Source organism: Microplitis demolitor, chromosome 7 (assembly GCF_026212275.2).
Source record: "Microplitis demolitor isolate Queensland-Clemson2020A chromosome 7, iyMicDemo2.1a, whole genome shotgun sequence".
NCBI lineage: Eukaryota > Metazoa > Arthropoda > Insecta > Hymenoptera > Braconidae > Microplitis > Microplitis demolitor.
The window spans coordinates 607,308-630,295 of NC_068551.1; the positions used below are offsets into that span (position 1 = coordinate 607,308).

Genomic DNA, 22,988 nt, shown 5'->3' on the forward strand with positions numbered 1-22,988 from the left:
ATCAGCAATGCGTTACGCCAATGCAATCACGGTCCATTGTGCTCTACGTAAACCTCACCGCCCTAAATCGTGGCATCTCATTCGCATGTAAATGTCTCTATCCTCCCGCCGCTCTCTTTCCCTGCTCTGAATCCTTCTCACCCATACCTTCGGTACTTTCCCGTTACGGTTAACGTTAACATCCCGCTGTACATTTCGCTACAGTCTACATTTATCTCTTCACTGCACTTCTCTCATTCACTTCCATTATCATAATCCCCCCAATGAAGTACGTTTTTTAGTACTCTCTCTCGTATTCATGTATTCTCATATATTATAATAATAATAATAATAATAATAACAAATAATAACTCACCTTTTGATGATTTGACATTACGAGTAAATAATTTCGATCCGGTGATAATTTAAAGTCAAAAGTTAATGGCGATCCCAGAACCTGAAATTCAGTACGAAAAAACTTTATTTTTATTTATTTAATTATACTCATGTTGATAAATAATAATTTGAAAAATTTAGTTTTATTAAAAATTTATTTTTATTTATACTGTACTACGAATATTCAATTTTATATTAATTAATTTAAATTGACAAACAAAAAATTTATTATTTACTAAAACGAAATTCAAAGAATTTTTTTACAATTTTATTTTACAAAAACTAATAGCTGGCATGTTTCACTCGATTTTTCACAAGCGTCTGGTAAATGAACCAAATAAATTTTTTGCCATAAAAAAAATTTTAATAAACTGAATTTTTCAACAAATTGCTTGTAGTAAAAATAATAATAATATTCCTGTAGATATTAAATCCTAGATTTACCCAAACGACACATTCGACCAAAGTACACTTTACATTATATATATTATATATATTACGTAGAGGTTTTTATAGTTATATTAGATCTTTAGTCGGTTCTCCGGCTGATTTCCCAAGTTTCCACTAGTCACTAATGCATCCACCCCAGACATCCCCCGGCACACGTACTCAACGTATGTCACTTGGTATAACACATGTACACACATGTGTACCAGCATCGAGAGCTAGTACAGCGTCGAGAAGCGTCGAGGGCTTTCCTTTACTTGTCGGTCGTTCTGGAATAGAGTCCACGGAGAAATTAACGCTCGCGGCTGCCTTGCGGCACTAATTAGTCGGTACACTAGACCTGCGACATCGACGAAATTACTCTGTACTATTCCAATGTCTACCATTCAACTGTTGTTATTGTTATTATAAGCCATAGAGTTCCAATTCGCGAACAGAATAACCGACGCGCACGGCTGTAAGACAAATTGTATTGTAGACTTTTGAGCCTTGAGGCTTCCGTTTCCGTCTCGTTAACGACTAGAGACTGTAGTCTGCACCCACCGCCGAAACTACTTGTCCCTATTGATTTAATTATCCCGTGAGTTAAATACCATGCAACGAGTACCATCAACAGACTAACAATGTTATTGTCTAAACTGAAAACCCAACAAACTTTTTCATTTAACCTATTATTTATTCCACATATTAGTCTAAATTTTACTCTCCGCTAATTAAATCCCAACTTTGTTCCATTACAGTCATCAGTTATCACTGAAGTGCTTTTTGTTTTTGATAAACTTTTATCATTTACAAAGTACTAAGTTCGAACTTTTTTTTTTTTTACATCACGCGTGAACTAGTTTATAATTTTTTTTTTTTTTTTTTTTTTGACTCTGTTAAATGCAGGAGTCAGAAAATTTGATTTTTAAATTTCGTGAAAAATTTTTAGAGAAAATAATTTATGAAAATACTCACCGGGTTAGTAATTGGCAACACAAGCTTCGAATCGTCAGCATTAACATTGTAAATCATCAGATTTCCCAGTTCGTCTTGGTAGAGAATTTCATCGTCTGTAAAAACAATAAAACAAACGAAAAAAATAATTAAATTTTCAATGGAGTTTTGAATGTAAAATCGTGTGTGTGATATCGGATGCGTTGGGTGAAATCCTATTGGAAAATCGGAAGATCGTAGTAGATTGTGTTGGATTCGAATTGAATTGGTGAGGACTATCAGCTAAATATCGATAAACGACATCAAGAGGACAGGAAGTGAGAAATCGATTTTACGAGGGATTCTGGGTATCCGGATATTAACGCGTGACACTTGCGCTGTGAAAGTGAATATCGTTTGGTATTGTTGTATATTGTGTTGGTGTGGTAGCAGTTGCACACCAGAGACCAGAGACCACCAGCCAGAGACCAGAGACCAGAGACGAGAGACATCGGTTGTGTATTAGTAATTGTATAATACCGGCGTGAAAGCCATACCATGGCTGGAATGGTTATAGCTTATAGCTATGGCCCGGTACAAGTGGAGATTGATTTCGCGTGTGTCCACCGCGAATTTCGATTGCAATTCAACTGGAAGGATTGACATCGTACATATATCCTATCCCATCGTGTGCATAACCCTCACTCTGTTTCTGTTCGCGATCGACGGACATTGAGTACGTGTCATTTCCGGTGTAATTGGTCGCTTCACAAAGATTGTCTACGTTCATTCATTTCCTTTGTGAAACCCTCCATTGTTATATTAACTCGTGTATATTTATTTTTTGCTGCTGTTTGGGTAAACGATCTTTTGTTTCATAAATTTAATTTTTTTTTTTAAATAAAAACTCGTTGGGTATCAGTTTTTTTTTTTTTAGATTTCATTTGTCAAATTTTACACAAGTTCAAAAATTTTATTATTATCAAAAAAATATTTGTAATTATGACTTTACACTGAACTTGGGTTGAAATTTTTTTAAATTTTATACCGATAACGACCCACTTAATTTTTTTCATGAAGTGATAGATTTAAATTTTATATAAAGATTTTTTCACGGGAGGTAAATTTTAGTGTAAATAAAAATTTTTTCGTTCATAAAAAAAGTCTATAAAATAGTACAAGTATTTTGATTTTAGTCACATGGCTGCTTTTGGAGATCACTAAATTCTCCGAGGGTTGTTATTTATTTATGTTTTTTTTTTTTTTACACCCATGTATTTTTTATCGATTTACCCTAGTGTTATATATTACCCCAGAGGTCTTGGGCTGGAATATATATAGCCTAGAACGAATAAAAATAAGTATTAGGAAAAAAAATATATAGATTGTTGTCTATTTGTAGTGTGTCAAGACGATTATTGTTATTATTATTTGATAAATAGTCCTTTTGGGAGCATGTTGAGATTAATTTTTGTTGGTAAATTTTTTTAGATAAATATTAACTTTATTTTTTTTAGTTTTAAATAAATAAAAAAACAGACAAGTGATTTAAAACTGAAAACAGATAAAAAAATAAATTTTCAGTCGTCAATCGCGGGAACTGTCGAGTTTGAAATGAGAGAAAAAATAAAAAAATCTGGGTAAAAAATCCGCCCGGAGCAAACATTTTCCAGTGACAGTGGGACAGTTTTTTGCTTTACTCGGTGCAATTATTTTCTAACACAATTGAGTTTGTAGAGGCGCATTGGGTCTCTAACGATTTTCTATTAATCAACACCTTATACTTTATTTTTATCCAATTTATTTATTTACGTCTCTGTTCTAAGCGTCCAATTAATCATTTACGTTATTTATTTTTTTTATTTCCCCATTGAAAGTCATGTTAAATAAAAATACATCTTGTTTCTGATTGTCAGTAAATCAGCTGGAAACTCGTGAAAAATATAATTAAACATTTTCTCAAACAACTTTACGTATAACATTTGAAAGTTGAGTAATTATTCCCGTGACGGATGAGCAAGTTGATCAAGTGTTTATCAAATTGTGGGATTTACACCGCAAAAAGTTATCACACACGCGTCCCAATGTCTGGTGAAGAGAGCTTTCAGCATCGATTAACCGCACACGCTGTACTAAAGTTAACGGGGATAGTTCAGCTCCGGTTGCCGAAGACGACCAGCTGTGGACACGACAGCTAATCCGATGAATCTCCCCATAGATTACTCATTCTAACCCTTGTCAATTTTATAACTATCGATTTTATATACTAATACTGCAATTATAAACTTACCACATTTGTCATCAGCATTACAAAGCTAAAGCTCCTCTGAACTTTAAACCCAATTTCAAAATTTACTTTCACTCAACCGAATTATTTTCCGTACTCGAATATTCAAATTAACCATCAGCACACAAGTTGCGACAAAAGTTTACGGGGTGTAGTCAATCGGTTTGACCGTCGAAACAAATTGAAAGTCCCCGAAGGAATGAAGCCTTGAATGAAATGAAGATAAAGTAAATCCCTTGTCATAAAAATTTTTACTGCGTCCCAAGTGTGAAATATGTGTCAAGACTGAAGCTAATATAGCACCAGCAAAAGATTGTCAGTCTGTCGGCGACTTGTGTTATCAGAATCCACTGCTCCAATAGAAGCATTTGTCAATAAATTTTATTCGTCATACTGTAAACCGAGTTTAAATCGCACGGGACAAATAGAATGCACATGAATGGTTATGAGTATGTGCACGTACTCGTGGCTTATTGGAACACACGGTACAGCGCATATCCTATATATATGATATGTACATGTACATATCTTTGTGCCGAAGAGACTTGATAACATATATAGATACGTAGACACTTTGCATGCTCTGCATGTTGATATATAGATATATACAAATGTGTGGATGTGTAGAGAAGGTTCAAGTCAGAGCTAGGGCTCTTGTGTTATGACCCTATTTGGTGCTATCGCCTCAATAATATATCGCGTTAACGATCTTCCTGGGTAATCTCAACATCCCAGGGCATCCTGTGTGACGAGACGTGCTGCTGCAACAGTCCGACACAGCAGCTATTCCAACAGCTACACCACCGAGTGTATAGTTGTTTCTCGAGAACCACTGCGTTGTTGGAATTCCGCACAATGACAGTGCCTTGGCTTTGTTGATCAAACTACGCGGCGTGTTTGGACGCTCAACTCAACCCTGGCCCCTTGTCCTGGGCTTTGAGATTCCGAGGAACCCATCAGCTGTATAACAGACACATGCCATCAACTCTTTTTCTTCAACAAGTTTATGGCACAGTTCATACTTGCTAGATATAATTGACGGAACCAAAAGTTCGAATTTTGGAAAATTTTTGGCAGAATTTCTTGTTTTATTTGTGAAATATGTAGGCACGGTTTAGTCTCAGTGAACTAATGAAAAAGTTTCAAGAGAGTATTCTCAGAAATTAATTCAGATAAATAAATGTATTTTTTTGCTGGCTAATGTTTGAGAAAATAAATGGGAAAAAGCAAAACAAATGGATATAAAACGTTTAGGAAAAAAGTAAAAAAATGTTAAGTAAACAGAGTAGTTGGATGTGAAAAATACTTTAGTAGGTAGTGGTTATAAAGAGAGAGATTTTAATCTCAAAGTTTTGTCCACACTTAAGAAGAATTTCATCAACGCCATTATCCCCACCAGCACTTTACAGCCATTTTATTTCCCGGTACTTTGTTACTTTTATACGTCGGTTATACCACTTCTGTACTTGTGCGCACGATACACTTTTAAAAGTTTAAACGGCCAAGTACTTGCCGAAAATATATAGATATTTGCTATTCCTTGTTCCCATTTAGTGTTTTAAATTTAACTATTTTGATGGCATTCCAAGTTGGAGACCGATAATTGCTCACTTAATGTAATTTAAAATTAACTTTAAACTATCATGTTCAAGTGCTGATAACTACTCGCTAATTGGTTGAGTATTTTTAAATTTAAAGATGGGTGAGATTTTAAATTTTGAGCGAGGGTGAAAGCTCTGGTAGGGGAAGTTGAGAGAGAAGGGAAATGTTGGTTAAAGGAAATAAAAAATGTTTTCATGTATGGAAGAGAAAAAATTTACTGACCACTGAGCCAGGTGCCATTAAAGCTTTTAGTGGATAGCCAGCCCCCGAGCCACTCTTCGAGAGTGATGCTAGATGCGGTGGTCGTCGTTCGAGAGCTTCCGGAATCGGGGCCACCAGTCAGGAGAATTATCGCCGCGATCAGCAGAACCAGAACGACAATCGCTATTAATGCACCAGCTAGTAGTCGACGCCAATTTCGCCGGTTGTTCTTCGTCATCAGTTCCTGTAACATTTTAAACATTTTATTTCATTTTTTATCGACATATTTATTCAATTAAAATTAACATTTTATTTTTTAAAAGTTACATCGGTTCTATTTAACAGAACGTTTTCTTGAGAAATAAATTAAAAGCTAATGTTTGAACATTTTAGATCTCCACTCAAAAAAAAATTTTACTCATAAAACATATATTTGCAATGTAGATAGTCCACATATATTATATCTGAAAATTTTAAAAAACTTTTAACATCCAGCGCATTTAAAAGCTCATTTCCGCGCTATTTACTTTCAAGCTTCGCCTTTGACCCACGAGATATTAAAAATAATTTATCTCCAGCGATCCCGTCTAATTGCCTTTCAATTTCCAATTATTCTACAAATAAAATATTGTTTCGACATAAACCTTTTCTATCGAAATTAAATTTAATACGTATCATTATCTCTTCCCCCGAGGTAGAAAGCAAGTCAAGAAAGACCTTCAATATAATTTCATTTTTCCAATAACCCGAGCGATCTCACGGGACTCGGCTCCTAAATTCGCTAAAGATATCTTTGCGTGTACTGCAACTATCGTATTCCACTAAATTTTTCCTTCTGCGGCCAATTATTTATTTAATTCCCTAAACAATTTCTGCCTCTTTAATCCTGAAGACACGATATTTAATTAATCAAATTCTCAATCGAGTTTGTTTAGGGTACAGATAATTAAAATATTTAAAACCGTAGAAACGGGAGTGGATTTGTCGGTAAAGGTCGCGGTCGCGTGAATATGGGTTATTTTTCATGCTAACGTCCCTTGATAAATAGCTGAGGGTAGTGAAGGAATATAAAGGAATAGAGAAAGCGAGAGAGAGAGAGAGAGAGAGAGAGTTTCCTGAGTTGGGTTTATTCCCTTGTTGCCGATTCCGCCTTGTAGAGTTGGCTTCTCCACGGGCCGCCGCTCGTGCGGAACTCAAGCCTCTATATCTATCTATCTATCTGTCTCTGTCTGTCCTTTTTCACTCCAGCATTAAAACTATTTCTTTCATCTTTAGCTCGTGCACCCCCTGGGGTTCCTGGGGTGTCTGGGTGCTCTTTTAGCTCCTTGTTGCAACGTCCTGGGATCCACCGGCGCATCGCTTGGATTATTAATCCCACGGCCGTTGTAAAGTAGAGAAATACGAGACGTGGCGGCGTTCCAGATTCACGAATTAAATCGGTTTTTATCTTTTTCGGTCTTAGCATAGAGTTGTTGGTGAAAATCCTGTTGCGAGAAGGGCGACGAGTTCGAAACGCTCAGAGTTTATTTTAAATTTTATTATTTTTTATTTCGCATTTCTTACGCTCCTATTTTTTTTTATTTTTTGTCATTCGGTTTCAAGAGCTTCCGGACTTGTCTCGAGGCTCACAGAAGTCGGTCGAGTGGAATTTCATTGTTAACTCTGACACAGAGCTTAACGATATCTTTAAAATAAATATAAACTACTTATTAAAACTGTTGTTGAAGAATAAATTATTTTTCGAGATTTTGTTTTGTTGTTGAAATTTTTTTTAAGAAGATTCAAGTGTTCACAAGACTCTATATACTTTTTAAGAAAAAAAAAGTAAATTATTTTTCACTTATCATTAAAATTATTTAAAATTGATCAGAATTATTGTTGGAGTGGTCCAAATCACCCTAATGACGTTTGTAATTACTCTAAGTATTTAAAAAAAAATTTGTAGCAGGCCCTTTTTTCCCTTTTCTGCACTTGACCCTTTTAAAAATTCATTTACAATTTTTATGAGCAAAAAAAAAATTTTAATGTTTGAAAAATTAAAATCCGCATTATTACGAGCACTTTAAACTTGTGAAAATTTTTTTACTATCCTCTAATAATAAAATAATTGAATAATAAAAAAAAATGGCGTTACTAAATTATTTAAAATTTAATCAACAGTTAAATTAGTAAAAAAACTTTTATATCAAGTTAAAATTGTTCATTTATTACCAGACTTTTTACTTCCTCCGACGTACTTTTGTCGCGCTCATGAAGTTAAATGAGAGACGTCCGTATTATTACACATACAAATATATAAAAGTCCAAGCTCTAGAGAAACTAACGCTGACTTGACTACTTGTTTGTCGAGTAAGTCGACCCCGGTTATAGGCCAGTGCTTGCTTATACACTCATTACAGCTAAATATATAAAAACTCGTTGCTCTTTTTCTGAATAAACTTCGTTTCAAATAAAAATTAATTATTTCAATATCAAAGTTTATTACTCCAAGTAAATTTTTTTTTTTTTTTTAATCATTAAACATCGTTATTAATATTTTTTAATCAAGTTATCTAAAAAAATTCTCTGGTTAAAAAAAAAACTTAATTTAAGCTCATACATTAGAGCAACGAGCTAAGTATACTTTGGCTATGAATTTAAAAAAAGTAAATAAATTGTATAAAAAAAAGAAAAATGCGGTTTGTGTTTAAAAAAAGTTAGATAATGTTACTGAAAATTAATGTATACTCTTAGACAAAAGCCGTGTAAAATAGTGGCAACACGAAACTCAGCCGTTAAGTTTCATTTTAAAGTAAATGAGCAAAAAAAAAATTATAAATATTTTTAAACTTTTTGTTGCTGTCCGCAAAATAAAAAGTGCCCAAGTTCTACGATGACACAAATAAAGATCCAGTATTTGAATAAATTAATTTTTTTTTTTTAAAAAAGTACAACAGATCAAGAGAAAAATAAATTCGGTTTTGGTCCGAGACTCAGGGAGAATTGTCATGGAATTTATTTTTTTTTTTTTTTTGTCATGTGAAATTGCTATTCTAGTACGGGAGGGGAAATAAAAAACATAAAAAAAAAATAATAATAATAAAGACTGAGGCAATTAAGTTAATTGTGTCTTTTCTCCTTTTCAGACTTTTATTTTTTTTTACGTCACCGGGGAAAAATGTTATCACAGAGGTGATGTAAGATTACTTGAAAAAAAAAAAAGGATACGTCTGAACAAAGTCAGACTGGACAATTACACAATCTATTATTTTTAATTACTTAAATTATTCAGTTGACAATTAAAAGTTTTGAAAGTTGTAGCTGTAAAAATAATGAGCATTTTTTTTGGGTAAAATTTAGGGGAAAAAATTTAAATAGACGGAATGAAAAGTGATTTGACAGGAGAATGGATATATTCGAAGGTCGTTAAACTGGAATAAAAGGGATATTGAATTTCAGGAACGAATAGAACGGACTGCTGTTGCTTGGAGCGAAAAAAAATCTCTAGTTCGAATACTTTGGTTGCATCAACCAGATTTTAGTGCATCAGCTTTGTCTGTAATTTTATTTGATTTGCCTCGGGACTTGATGTCGCTGTCAGAGGATTTGTATTGGCTGGAGATTTTATATGTTAAATTGTTTAATTTTTAGTGAATGACAAAAGCCATCACGTGTCCACTCGGGTTTTTGAAGAGACAAAAAATTTAATTAGAAAGCCTTGAGTTTTATAATTTCGTAGATTTATTTGAAATTTAAATTTTTTACTGAAATGTGGAAGAAAAATTTTCTAGGGTTTGTCTTATTTTATTTATAAATGGGTAAAATAAAAATTTCAGCAGATCTAGGGTAGAAAAGTTAATTTTTTTTCCCAAAGTCGTCATTTTTCCCGAGTCTAAATTTTTTTTATATATTTATAATGAAATACTAATTTTGTTTAAAATCAGTAGTCTTGAATTTGTTAAGGTTTCTTGGGGACAGTGTATTATATTATGAATTGCATATGCAATATTAAATTTACACCGTGAGGTCGCACAAAAGTCATCCGTGTGCAAACCTGATTACATTTTGAGAGAGTGGATGGAACATATTCCTGTGAGTATTGTGGATATTATTATAGAACACAGACGTTCGTGATAAATTTTCACCTGAGCTTTTTAGAATATTGCATTGCTCGAATTATTATTATTTAATTATAAAATCATTTATAAATATTTTAAAATAATATTAATGATATAAATGAAAATTTTTTTCCATTTCCGACATCAGCGGCTGGATTCGAGGCACAAAATTTATTTCTATTCATTACTGTTTGTTTTTTTTTTTATTAAAAAAAAAAAAAAACATTAAAAATAAAATTTTAATTTATAAATTTTTTTTTTAGTTGAAGTGACCGTCAGCTGGATTCGAACCGCGAACCTTCAAATTACGACGCAAATGGTCATATATTAATGTCCACGAGGTTATATGAGTTATTTTTTCAAACCAAAATTATTTTTAATGCCATAATTTAAAAAAAAATAATAAAACATCAATAACGTATCTAAATATATTAAAGTATATTGAAGAGTCAAAGCAATAAAAAAACATGAGAAAACATACAGAAGATGAATATAAATATTTTTGAAAGGCTTTTTAAAGGCAATCCGGTCTAAATTCACAGGATATTTGGTCTGCAGCAGAAATCCTAGATTGGGAGGAAAATGTTTCTCTGGTAAGGCGCGAGAGGATAGAGGGTGAGTAGTGGGAGGCACGTTTCGTCGACCCAATTCACCGGGTTTGATTCGAGGCACGAGGTTGCAGTTTATATTCACCAATGGCACAGATGTACTGTAGTATAGGGTAGTGTTGTGTAGTAGAGAGATGTATAGCGTGTGGATGGGAGCCCTCGACGTGCTCCAACGGGGGTTGCTGCTCGTGAATCGGGCAACCGCACCCAGTCCCATACTGTTCCCTTTTGCCGAGCTCCACTGCACCCAACATCCTACACATACTCTGTACTCTTTTGAGTGAAAGTAGAGAATACCTGGCGAGTCATGAATGCATCCACAATTCTATAGTTAAACTTGCAAACTTGCCAAATCGATCGTAATAGAAAAAATATCGATTGATGAGTTTAATTTATCGCCGGCTATTTATCAATCTTTAGTGGCTTCCAAAATACACATGGCTATTGTTTTAATAGTTTTTTTAACGTCGATATGCTCGCGTTCTTCAGAATACCAATATTTATTTTATGAAGAATTTTGTTTTTAATTAAAACTTTTTATTCATTAGAAAAAAATTAACTGAGTAAATAATTATCGAACACCTCTAATTGTTTAAAATTAATTACAAAATTTATAAATTACGCTTATACTTAAAAACAAAAAAACAATTTCGGGCTGATGATTTTATCCCAGAGGTCAAATTTTTACGATTGTGTTTTTCAAAAAATTTTATCTGACTGTAGTACGCACATGCGGAGTTTTAAAACGAAATTTTATTATTGTTGATTGGTTTTGTAATTAATCGGGTCGAAGTGCATCGATTTTGTTTATTGGAATGTCCATTATTTAGTAGCTCGCTTTTTATATAATTAAATTTCATTACAGATGAAAGGTAGCTAGAATTTATAAATCCGTGTTCTAGTCAAAATGATTTTAACGGAATGAAAAAAAAAAAAAAAAAGTAAAATTTATTTTATTGGTGCAAAAAGTACTTTTCACTAAAAAAATTTTAATTTATGAATTTTATAAACTGGCATCTGATTACGGATAAATAAATAAATGTATAAGATACTTTGAGCAATAAAATAAAATAAGAGCAGAGTGTTTGAGTCGACTGTTAAGAGGCAAAAATGTGCGACAATAAAAATAAAGAGGTAAAAGTAAATAGAGGTAAAAATATAGTTACAAATGTTAGATTTAATCTTAACTTTACTGTAAATTGTGCAGAGGAATTGGGTTGCGATAAGTATACACGCGTAAAAGACACGAGGAATAAACTAAAAGGAACATAAAAAATATAATAAAATAAAATAGAGTAGAGCAGAGCAGAGCAAAGGAAAGTAAAATTAAAAAGCGAGATAAAAAATTATTTATGAGAGTTTTTTTCACAAAAGTAAAAAAAAAAAAATGTGAAAAAAGAAAAAAACTAGTGAGTAAATATAATTAGTAAGTATATGAGTACAATGTTTGGCAATATGAAAAAATAATATTTTATATCAAAGATAAATCGTGTGTTCAAACGTCAAAGGGATTGATGACCATGTTTTTGATCTTTTTTAAAGGATCTCAATGTAAATAAATGCGATATGAATTATTTATACATTATGTGATCGTGTAAACATCATTTATGAGTCATAGACTATTTTATTATTTACTCGACTTTCTTTTACGGTATTTTATTTTAATGGACAAATATTTTTTTACCTTTTATTCCATAAAGTAAAAGTAAGTGAAAAAAAAAATAAATTAATAACTTTTAATTAATAATTTTTCATTCCAGGCGCTCAAGGGCTTTTTATAGATACTACTGGTATCGAGTACTTAAATAAATTTTATTATTATCAGGTTGTTCGGATTATTTATCTGGTGGATACTTGACTTCGATTTTTACTACTCGTATTGTCCTTTTTTAGTTTTCATTGTTTCTCTACAAGCTTATTTAACTTTATTTGCTGTTATCATTATATTAAATTAATAATTCCGATAATAAATTCAAAGTGCAATATTATTCGCGAAGCAGCGATTAAAAAATTTTTAATATGCACTTAATAAACTTTATTCCTTTTACATGGACTTTAACATACTCTTGACCTTAGCCCTACATAAAATTGTTATTAAAATCCTTATTTACCAACAATTAACAACTTAGTAAAAAGTTTTATAGCTTAATTTACTCGACCTTGTCAAATATCATTTATAATTTTTTTCCGCTCAAGACTATAAAGTTTTAGCTTATAATTATTTTTGCAACACCTGCTCTGCAAATTCAATGTTCGAGTGTAGCTCGGATAGCTCAGCTGCTAGAGCAACTGAGTTTAATTCAAACTCAAATCCAAATCAAATTCATAAATCGACGAGAGGACGAGTTTCAGGGCCGAAAGACCTCACACTTTTTGTAAAAAATTATTTCGGCAATCCATTAGGATTCGAACATAAACTTAAAGCTCATGTCGCAACGACTCGATTGTCAAATAATTTGCCACTTACTCGACGTGTAGCATAAACTACTATTATTTGCTTTTAAAAAATCAAACAAAACATTTTTATTTAAAATTAAAATCAGTCGAGTATATGCACAATTATATTAATATGAAGTTGTACACGAGTGCACAGATGGTTGCAAGTAGAGCTGTTTTAATATATTTACGAGACGCATAAATGAGAAAATTTAAGTATCGGAAAGTTTCTCACTGTGCCATTAGTGTCTTTTTGGTATATCCTCTGAGTAAAGTGAGCTCACCCGACCATTCTCATTCAACTTCTCAACTGTGTACATTTATGTATAGTTAAATATATATATATCTAGGAAGTTACTTTTATATACAGGAACATCTTAAGCAACGACAAGAACTCTCGAGTTAGATTGAATATACGAGAACAGCGTAAAAGTATTACCGAGACGAGGAAGGTCATATCGTTTCTCACTAAATTCGTGAAATTTAATTTGCCTGAGTCTTTAAACTCCATCTTATACTCTTGTCCGTCTACTGAAATTCAAGTTTAAACTTTAGCCTAACTACAGTGGAACCGTACAATTACTTTACACTACTTTGTCATCCGACACTCTTACCGAACTTTACGTCTTATCTATCCTCAGTCTTTGACACAACATGTTTTCCCTGGACAATACGATCCTCTTAATTCAACAGACCATTCAATTATGCCTCCAATTACTCATTAATCCAATACAAATAAATACTCGTTTCAAATATAACAAACAGAGTTGTACAAATTTGATTATAGGTGTTTGTAATTAAGAGATTTAAATAATGGGTTTTTTATTGAATTCTGTGTCCGAGCGAGTGAGCACTCGACGTTAAATTGAAATTGCGTCCAAGCTATTGAAATTACGTTAAAGTTTGTTTTTAACTTTTTTATAGAAAATTAAATTCTCTACAAAATTATTTCTGTCAATTTCTATCGTATCTCTACTAGTTCACCCGAAATTTAAATTTAAAGTTTTGGAAATTATAAATTTTTATAGTGCGAAAAATGAGCATTGACATTTTTTATAGAAAATTTAATTTTTTAAAAAACTATTTATATAAATTTTCATTGTATATCCACTAGTTAAGCCATTATTTTAAATAAAGCCGATGAAACACGTAAACAATAATAAACTCTGTAAAAACTTGATAAGAGTAAAAAAAATGTATCCGCAACATGATTTAAAAATAAAATCTATAAAGTTTAAACTAGTGAATCATTATTAACAATAAATTCTATTTACCAATGCCCTCTGTATATTTGTACATAGATTCATCGGAAGTGTAGTTAAGGATTGTAGCAGCGTATCTGGAGATTTCCTCTGCTCGGAAACTTGTAACAGAGAGAAATAGATAGACGATGGGATACGATACCGATAATAGCGGGTGAGGCCGTGAGTAGGCACGCAATTGGCCGCATGTCCTTCCTAATGAGGATTTGTGCCGGCATTGTATCTACCTCCTGGTCTTTCTATATATATATATATATATCCAAGCACTCTGTATTCTGGCTCTGTTCTAATAGCGGACAAGTGGGTAATGGCCAACAGTAGAAATGTATCTTAGTTAAGCCTAGAGATGTTTCATTTCATCCCCGCGTGTATTTTTAAATACTTTTAGCAAAGAAAACCTTTTAATCATCACTAAACTCGGAAACCGTTATTACCTTATATGAAATTGTATTTTGCAATTAAAATTAAATTTACTGGAAGTAATTTGTGACTCAATTGAGGCTTGAAAATAACGGAGCATTGCATGCTATGGTGCACTAATTAGCTTGGAAAAGTCCTTTTTGAGGAATTAATACACTGCGATCTATAGACGGTAGTTAGAGCTCGCAGTCTCGGTGGATGTACTTCCGAGGGTATACAAGGTGTCTTGTGTTATTGAGAAAGGTTTGAAGGTAACTAGCTAAAGCAAGATCCAAGCTTTGCCAGTTCAACGAACAGCCGATGCGACATCCCACGAGACAACCCCAGGCTTTATTGCATCGAAGCTGCCTTCAATTTGGTGTCTAGAACTCGCAATTCCATTCACTAAATTTACTTCATGTTTCGACATACTCATGATCATTCAGGAAAAAAGAGTACTCATTAACTTTTTCTATAATTAGGCTTCCTTCATTGTTTTTTTTCTATTTTTTTGCAGTTAATTAACTTCAGAAAATACTCAAAAGTAAATCAATTAGTACTAGTAATAATAATAAAATTAATTATTAAAAAAAAACATAAATAAATAAAGAAGTCTTACAGTGGATTTGAAACCAAGACTTCTATTAACATTCCGCAAACTCATTAGGGCAATTTATTGATAAAAATTTTAATAATAAATTGGCTACTATCAAAATTAACTAATACAAGTAATTGAGGAAAAAAAGTATGAGATGATATATATATTGCAAGTAAAAGTTTTGGGTTGAAAAGGCGTCCAAGTGCGAAAGCCATTGCGAGGAAATTGCTACAAGTGTACTTGGTATACACTTGGGCAAAGTCGGGACCTTAATGGCGGTAATTTATAATCGAATTAGGGGTCTCTTTACTGTTTAAGTTTTGTCGGAATTTGTCGATAGGACGCGTGTACTCTGACTTGCAGACATTGTCACACTTGTATGTATAATATATACAAGATGAAGCGAGTCGTTCGTTTATTGGTCCTTCGAGCCCCCACTATAACCCGAGTTAACTACGGAACGAGGGCTCGGACTCTTAACCGCCTCTGGAGTGAACTCTGTTCTCTTTCCACATGGACAATCCAACGTTTATTTAGGACCTCGTGTAAATGTTTAACGAGTAGGTCATCTTGGGATCACATACTGCTCGCTACGATAACGCTGAACTATACTCGGTGTCTCTTATTTATATTAATTATCTAATGTCTTTCCGAAAAGCCGCTCACCATTACTCTTATCATATTATTAAAATAATATAATTAAAATGATACCACTTTCCGCTGACTGATAAATTTTAACGAGTCCGCTACTCTCTTTTATTATTTTAATTTTCCAGTAGACAAATTTACTTTCATTCAATTATTAGCCTCAGGCAAAATATATAAATTTCATATAAAATAACAGCTTTTTAACTAATTACAATCTCAGTATGCCGTCTACTAAAATTTTGCGCATGCCCAATAGATCAAACTTGCGCATGCGCGTTAAAAAATTCTACAGAACTGAACCTAATTTTTTTTTTCAAGTTCAAATTTTCTAAAATGTTTTTTTCTGTTTGTCTGTTACTGTCTTGTATTCTGGCGAATTTTGTACTAAAAAAAAAAAATTAATGTCAAATTAGCAAAGGCTTCAAAAAAATATAAATTGCCTTTGAGGTTATTTCCGGGTCACGAATTCATCTGATTCAGTTTTCAATGGATAAGGATACTATGACGGTGATGGCTTATATATATATAATATTAACAAAAGAAAAAAAAGGGCCTTGGTATCTTTATTAAAATGAAAATTTCTTATTATCCGTAACAAACAAACTGGATATTGAAACCAGTGCACTGTAAAATAACTAAAAGTATCAAGAGTACTCGCCCAAAGTTTCTTTAGCTATAAGTATTTCGCGGTTTACTTTTATGTAACATAAATTCATGCTGGTAGTGACGTAAAATGAGGAAGATTGAAAATACAAGAAGATAAAGACCGAAATTAGTGCCTCGAATAGATAATTGAAATAATTTAAACGTCGGTGCTTCTGAAATGTTTCTTTAAACTTTCAATCCAACAACGAGTTTATATTTTCTTTAATGTCTGCCTGTAACGTTTGTGACTCGACTATTTATTTAATTTAAATTGCTAGATAAATAAAGATCTGAATCTGAATATAATTTTTCATCTCCAAGTTCAACAAAATTTAATAATTTTATATTAATTAAAAACAATATTATTTGTAAGAAAAACGAGAAGGGCTAAATAAGAAGACGTTAGCACATTGAAAAGCAAGTTAATCTGAAGTGAGTACAAAAGAGTGTCATAAAGAGTTACGCTAAGCTCTCTTGGGGCTGGATAAATCTCATATCCACTGGCTGGGATGTTATAATATCATATATATTTAAATATACATATAATATGCATATGTGTATATATATATATATATATAAACGATGATATCCCAAATGTGTAGGTGCCTGGATGTAAAATGCTACGGGTTCATTCACATGGTTCTATAGAGAGTACGTGCGGTGAACCAAGTATCCTGGAAACGTTATTAAATTTGTCGGATGGCGCCAACGAACTATCCCGTGGTATCCACGCTACGTTGTACATCCACTCTGGCAATCTCTCCCTCTTATCCTCGTCCCCATCCCCACCTCCACCCTCGTCCTCGTCCTAACTCTAATTCTAACTCTCACTCTTACTCTCTTTAATATACACACCATCTACTATCATATAATAGTAGTATTACTAGAGTAGTCTTCTTGCTCGAGGAAATTACGCTCTCTAACCAGTGACCTTTGGCAGCAACACCAACGAGCGATAACTTTTCTCAAAGTTAATTTCACCTTGGCTTCATTTGGCTTATCAATAAAATACCTTAATTTTTATTTCATTTACTCGTTTAATTTAATCATCATACCGAAATTAGCAGCTCATATGTTTTAAAATGTTTGGTAATTTATTTTTTAAATATTGCACACCTCGAATGCACTATGGTGTGCATTGTTTAATTATCAATACTTTCAGCAGTAAATGTATGTATGAAAGAGATAGAATAATTTTTGATAATTTGATTGGCATATAATTCGACAAATTAAACAAAATTATTACATTATCTCGTAATTTAAAATTAAAATGTAATTAAATTTAAATACAAATGAGTAATTATGTATTTATTGGTTGTTTATATAAATATGAGATTGTTTCATATATAGCACGACTGTATGCGGAGTTAGGATATGGGAGAATTTACGCAGGTATTTGTGGGCTCGTCATAGTCGTCGTTGCGTCAAACGTGCGGCGAGATTTGCGGTACACTCGCGGCGACCAATACCAACAAGAATATCAACTGTATCTATATATATATATATATATATATATATATATATATATATATATATATATATATATATATATGGACATATGTGTTTATATTAATAGTGAGTGTGACGGAATAGTAACAGTTTTCCCAGCGGCGTTTCATTCCACTGAAACAGCACACTCTGGTCTACTCTGCTCTGTACTAAACTACGCAAGGATACCGTCGACTATTATAAACAGTAGGTATGTCGTGGCCCGATGACTACTATGCTGCATTTAACTCACCAAGTTTTGGTTGCCACAGGCAAATTCATTGGCCCGTCTATGATTTGATTAAAGTTCGCGCTAAAATGCGTCAAGCCTCGTCTCAAATTTTATACCCAGTGCTTTTATATTATATATTTAAATACATATATTCATATATTTACGGTGACCCAGAGTGCAGGGTATGCAAAACCTGCTGACTACTGTTTGTTGTTTACGTATCGCTTGCTTTTTTAATTTTAAATAGACCAACTCTTTATTCTATCTCGGAACATACCTCCAAGCATTATCGCCTTTTTTTTTAAATACAATAATTAATTTTTCAAATTCATTAATTATTTTTATAAATTATAAAAACAAAAAATTTCAAATATTAATGCCGTAGTGAAAAAAATTTTTAAATAAGAGTAGAAAGATTATTTTAAAGTGTAAAAATGAATTGCAAGTCTGAGTACCGAAATTACAAAATATATATTTATAGAAATTAATTAAGTTGAGTGAAAAAATAAAATAAGATTATTAAATGTCGCAGATAGAGAAGACAAGTGTCTCAGATACTTAAAGTCGATCATATTAATAACTTTTGGTAGGGCCATAAAGTTGTGCCGTCTAGTGAGTTGTCTGCTACTATGTATGCATATACTAATATACGTGTTTATATATAAATATATGGATGTGTATAATGTATGGAAAGTTTGTAACAAGACATCGCGAGATTACTCGAAGATCGGTAAGAACGCATCGCTGACAAAACTTTGGCAAAGTCACTTTGATAAATGCCCGGACTAATTGTCTCATATCGTCCTCCCGCTCTTAATTTAGAGTGTCTAGTACGCTAATTTAATATTACGTTATAATTTAGTAATAAACGTACATAACTGGGTATAAGTTTAATCAAGTCTTTTGACGCAGAAATTTAATTAATTTTTTTTTATCTTTTTTCTTAAAGTTTATCTTGGATATAAAAATAAATATATATATATTGCTTGTGAGGTTATAGAGATAAGGGTTTTCCAAAACTGTCTAATTTAGTTGATACACTTTACACAGCTGGGTTGAGTTATACACCAGAGTCGTCAATATTGAACAACTCATCAGACTGATTGGAGAGTTGAGAGTTGTGTAATTAGTCACGAGTTGATGTTAATCTCACACTATTTCCATTTCGTCTCTCACTACAATTCTCCGATTCTTCAATCTTTATTATTATTTATAATAATAATACATTTATTTTAAATATTTACGACTTTTATTTCTCATTATAGATTTAATTACTCGTAAATTTAAAATTTTGTTAGTGATGTAGAGTAGGTCATTTTTGAATTTAATGGTAGTTCCCGCGAAAACTTTTATCCTGCCCAAAAAAATTATTTTATAAAAAATTGACCGTAAAATTGACTGAAGCATTTTTGACGTCTATTCAGAAGCAATTGTCAATTAATTTATCGCTCATTTCGCATCATTAAATTGAATAAACTGATGTTGAATAAATTTTTACCACTAATTATTTAATAGTAAATTTTTCAACTGAATGTTAAAAAAAAAATAATTAATGGTCGAGAGAGAAATTAGTTAAACATGGATGATAGGGATAATTATCTTCCTCGAAGCGATTAAGACACAATACGTATCTCACGGCTTTATTGTTTTCAGGGTATAGAAGGTAATTTTACTGGAAGTGTATGTTTTAATAATAAATGCTTTGAGTGAGGATCTTGTGCGCTCTCTAAGCATTACTACAAATCTCTCCTATTCTATACATATATATAGGTATCTGGGTATTTATTATACAGACAAATGAAAAATTAGTAGAGGTGTGGCTGAAGATATTGCAGACAATTAGGCGTGTTAATTCCTACTACTAATGCATCGAGTTTGCAAATATGAAAATTCCATTAAAAGTGAATCTAAAATCTTTTAATTTTTAATTAAATTATTTATCAGTAATGTGAAAGAGGAGAGAAATACGGCGTCACTGAAATTTTGTAAATAAATTTTTTTTAAAAGTCATCATCGATCTCTCCCGGGTTTATTTCTTAAAAATTTTTCTCACAGCACTTTAGCTCTCAAATTAAATTATCAAAAAAAAGGTGGTTAAACGAATCACGATAAAAAAGTTTAAATACTTAAAAACAATTCGAAAATAGTTTAAGACGATCGTTATTAGCTTCCTGACACTTAGTGATCTCAAATAAATTTTGAACATACAAGTGGGCTAGAATCGTCAATCGAATTACGTCATTAACGTAGTTTACGACTACAAACTTCAGTTAACTCTCTTTCTCTCAAAATCAAAAAAGTTGATGAAGATTTTATGGTTCGTAACATAGAGTCTACTTAATTACTTTACTTAAAGCTTAGCATAAAAATAATGTAATTATTTTTAATACCTAAATGTAAAACAGAATTTACTCTGATTAAAATACATGCCATTTTTTTTATTAACCCGCTTATTTTATATCATTAAGTGAAATCTTTCATAACAAGATTTTTTTTCTACAAAAACAAGTCAATTCTTTGATACTTTGTCTTTTGTATTAAATTTTTATATTAATAATCAAGTAAACATAATCTTTGCAACAATGAATACGTACAAAAAATTTTTTATGATGATAATAAATTTTTCAGAGACTGCAAAATTCTAAGTGTACTCGAGTTGACAAAGATAGAACAAAGAAAACATCAAAGGCGATTGAAATGAAGCATCAATAATAACGAAAAAAATAAAGTGTCTCTTAAGGAATGAACGATAGATCATTGCTTTGACATAGACGCCGAGTAATGACGAGTTTCCTTTCATGTTTAAGTATTTTCAAGAGTTTCCCTCATAACGATTAGAATTTTTTTTTTTTTTTTTTTACTGTCGACAAAAATTAATTACCTTTTTTTTCTCTCCATTTTTATAAAGTTCATTCACATGTTACTATTATTATTATTTTTAATAGAGATATCAATGATTCAAATTTTGAATATTTTCATAAAAATAAATTTTTTGATAGAGATTTATTAAGAATCGAAAATTTCAGCATATAAATAAGAAAATGATTTTTTTTCTGGTGTTTCTGATAATCTTGATACTTAATTTCGTTCGGCAAATGGTGTAGAAAATCGTTACGTAGTCAGTATTGAATTTCCATAGATAAGAGTCTACATTAAAAAATAAAATAGAATAGAACAGAGTAAAAAAGCTAGTAGAAAATTGTATAGGGAGAGAAAAAGGAAGTGAGAGAGAATAAAAACGATCTGTCGCAGTAGCTGGAGGGCATGAGACGATTGCCAAGTAGAATGAGTATACAGTAGAGTAGAGTATCGAAAGTTCCTTATCGGAGTTGCAGAAGACCGAGTTACTACCTTCTCTACAGGAAGTTCTTGCGAAACATCACGATAGCGAGAACAGAGTGCAGTTACAATTGTTAATGTGATACATTTCCGTCTGACTTATTTATATAATATTTTATTTGCATTATAAATTATTTATTTATTTACCCAAGTACTTAACTATCATTTTTATTTATTTATTTTTTTTTTTTTGACCGCGAAAATTTAAATCCTTTATATATAGAATTTGAATTTGGCGGTAAAAGTAATTTTAAAAATTCAAAATTTCGGTGAAAAAAATGATATCATGATAAAAAAAATACGCGACAAATTTATTTTTCAATATGCACATAAATATAAAAATATCAGCGAAATCAAAAATAAAAAAATGAGATTTTATATAAAACGAGCGATTTATTTATTATTTTATTTTTTCAGCAAACATCTGGCGCATTATAAATGATAGTTAAATTTATTCTAGTTATTTTTAGTATAAAAATGATAAATGGTTTATTTTATACAGACCAAAGGGGTAAAGCGCAAAGAGTAAAAAGGATAGTAGTGGGGGAAGCAAAAAGGGTTAATGAGAAATGTGTGTAGATAAATTTAATATTAAATAGTATCACGTACTGAGAGAAACTTCTTCCGGTAATTTATATTGTGAGTAAATAGGATGTTTATTTTGCAGTCTATTCATTTATAATAAATTGTATATTTTAATGATACCGATATTGTGCCAAAAATTATTTCGGGTCAAAAAATGAAAATTTAGTGCCAGTAGGTCGATTACGGAAATTGAAAAATACTTAGAAGAGTTTTAGCAATAAAGTATTTGAGTTTCGCATAATCATTTATCTTTTAAATGATTAATAAGTAAAATAAATCTAGTGTCTGGCCACTAATTAGTCTTTCTACTTAACGGAACTGAGACAAAATAATTAATAGGATTATATTCCACGAGCTTCAAACTCAAATTAAGTAGTACGAATTTTTATTTTTCAGACATTTTTCCAATAATTTTCATTAATTATCACTAAAATTGACAAATTATTCAGATGTTCATTTTACCCTGCCCCTGTTAAAAAAAGACATTGAAAACTACACAATTTTTTTTACTTTGTCGGAATGTAAGTTTCGTTTAGCTTATTACGACTTTCGAGACAAGAAATCGTAATTTGATAATCTAATTTACAAAGAAATTGATGGCCAATAAGTCAGCAAAACAAAACAAAAAAAAGTTTGTTTCTCTCATGGCGCATCTAAAAACAGAAAAATAGAGGAAAATGGGTGTAGAGTATACGTTAGTAATGCTCGACATAAAATATAAAGTCCATATAGGATTTTCTGATCGGAAAACGTAATTCTTTGGCAGTCGTCTGCACTCTGGGGTATAAAGCCCTTTAAAACTGCCTCTCGTCCATCTTAACTCG

General features: G+C 31.7%; 1 protein-coding gene across 2 annotated transcripts in view; it reads right to left on the reverse strand.

The window, feature by feature from the left end:
• LOC103575439 (venom dipeptidyl peptidase 4) overlaps window positions 1-22,988 on the reverse strand; it is a 125,766-nt gene that overhangs the window by 36,802 nt on the left and 65,976 nt on the right. For both annotated transcript variants that reach the window (XM_008555228.3, XM_008555229.3), the window contains 3 exons: window positions 5,849-6,071; window positions 1,780-1,874; window positions 356-436 (listed from right to left, as the gene is read on the reverse strand). In XM_008555228.3, the coding sequence (XP_008553450.1) occupies window positions 356-436; window positions 1,780-1,874; window positions 5,849-6,071 (399 nt within the window). The remainder of the gene's footprint in view (window positions 1-355; window positions 437-1,779; window positions 1,875-5,848; window positions 6,072-22,988) is intronic.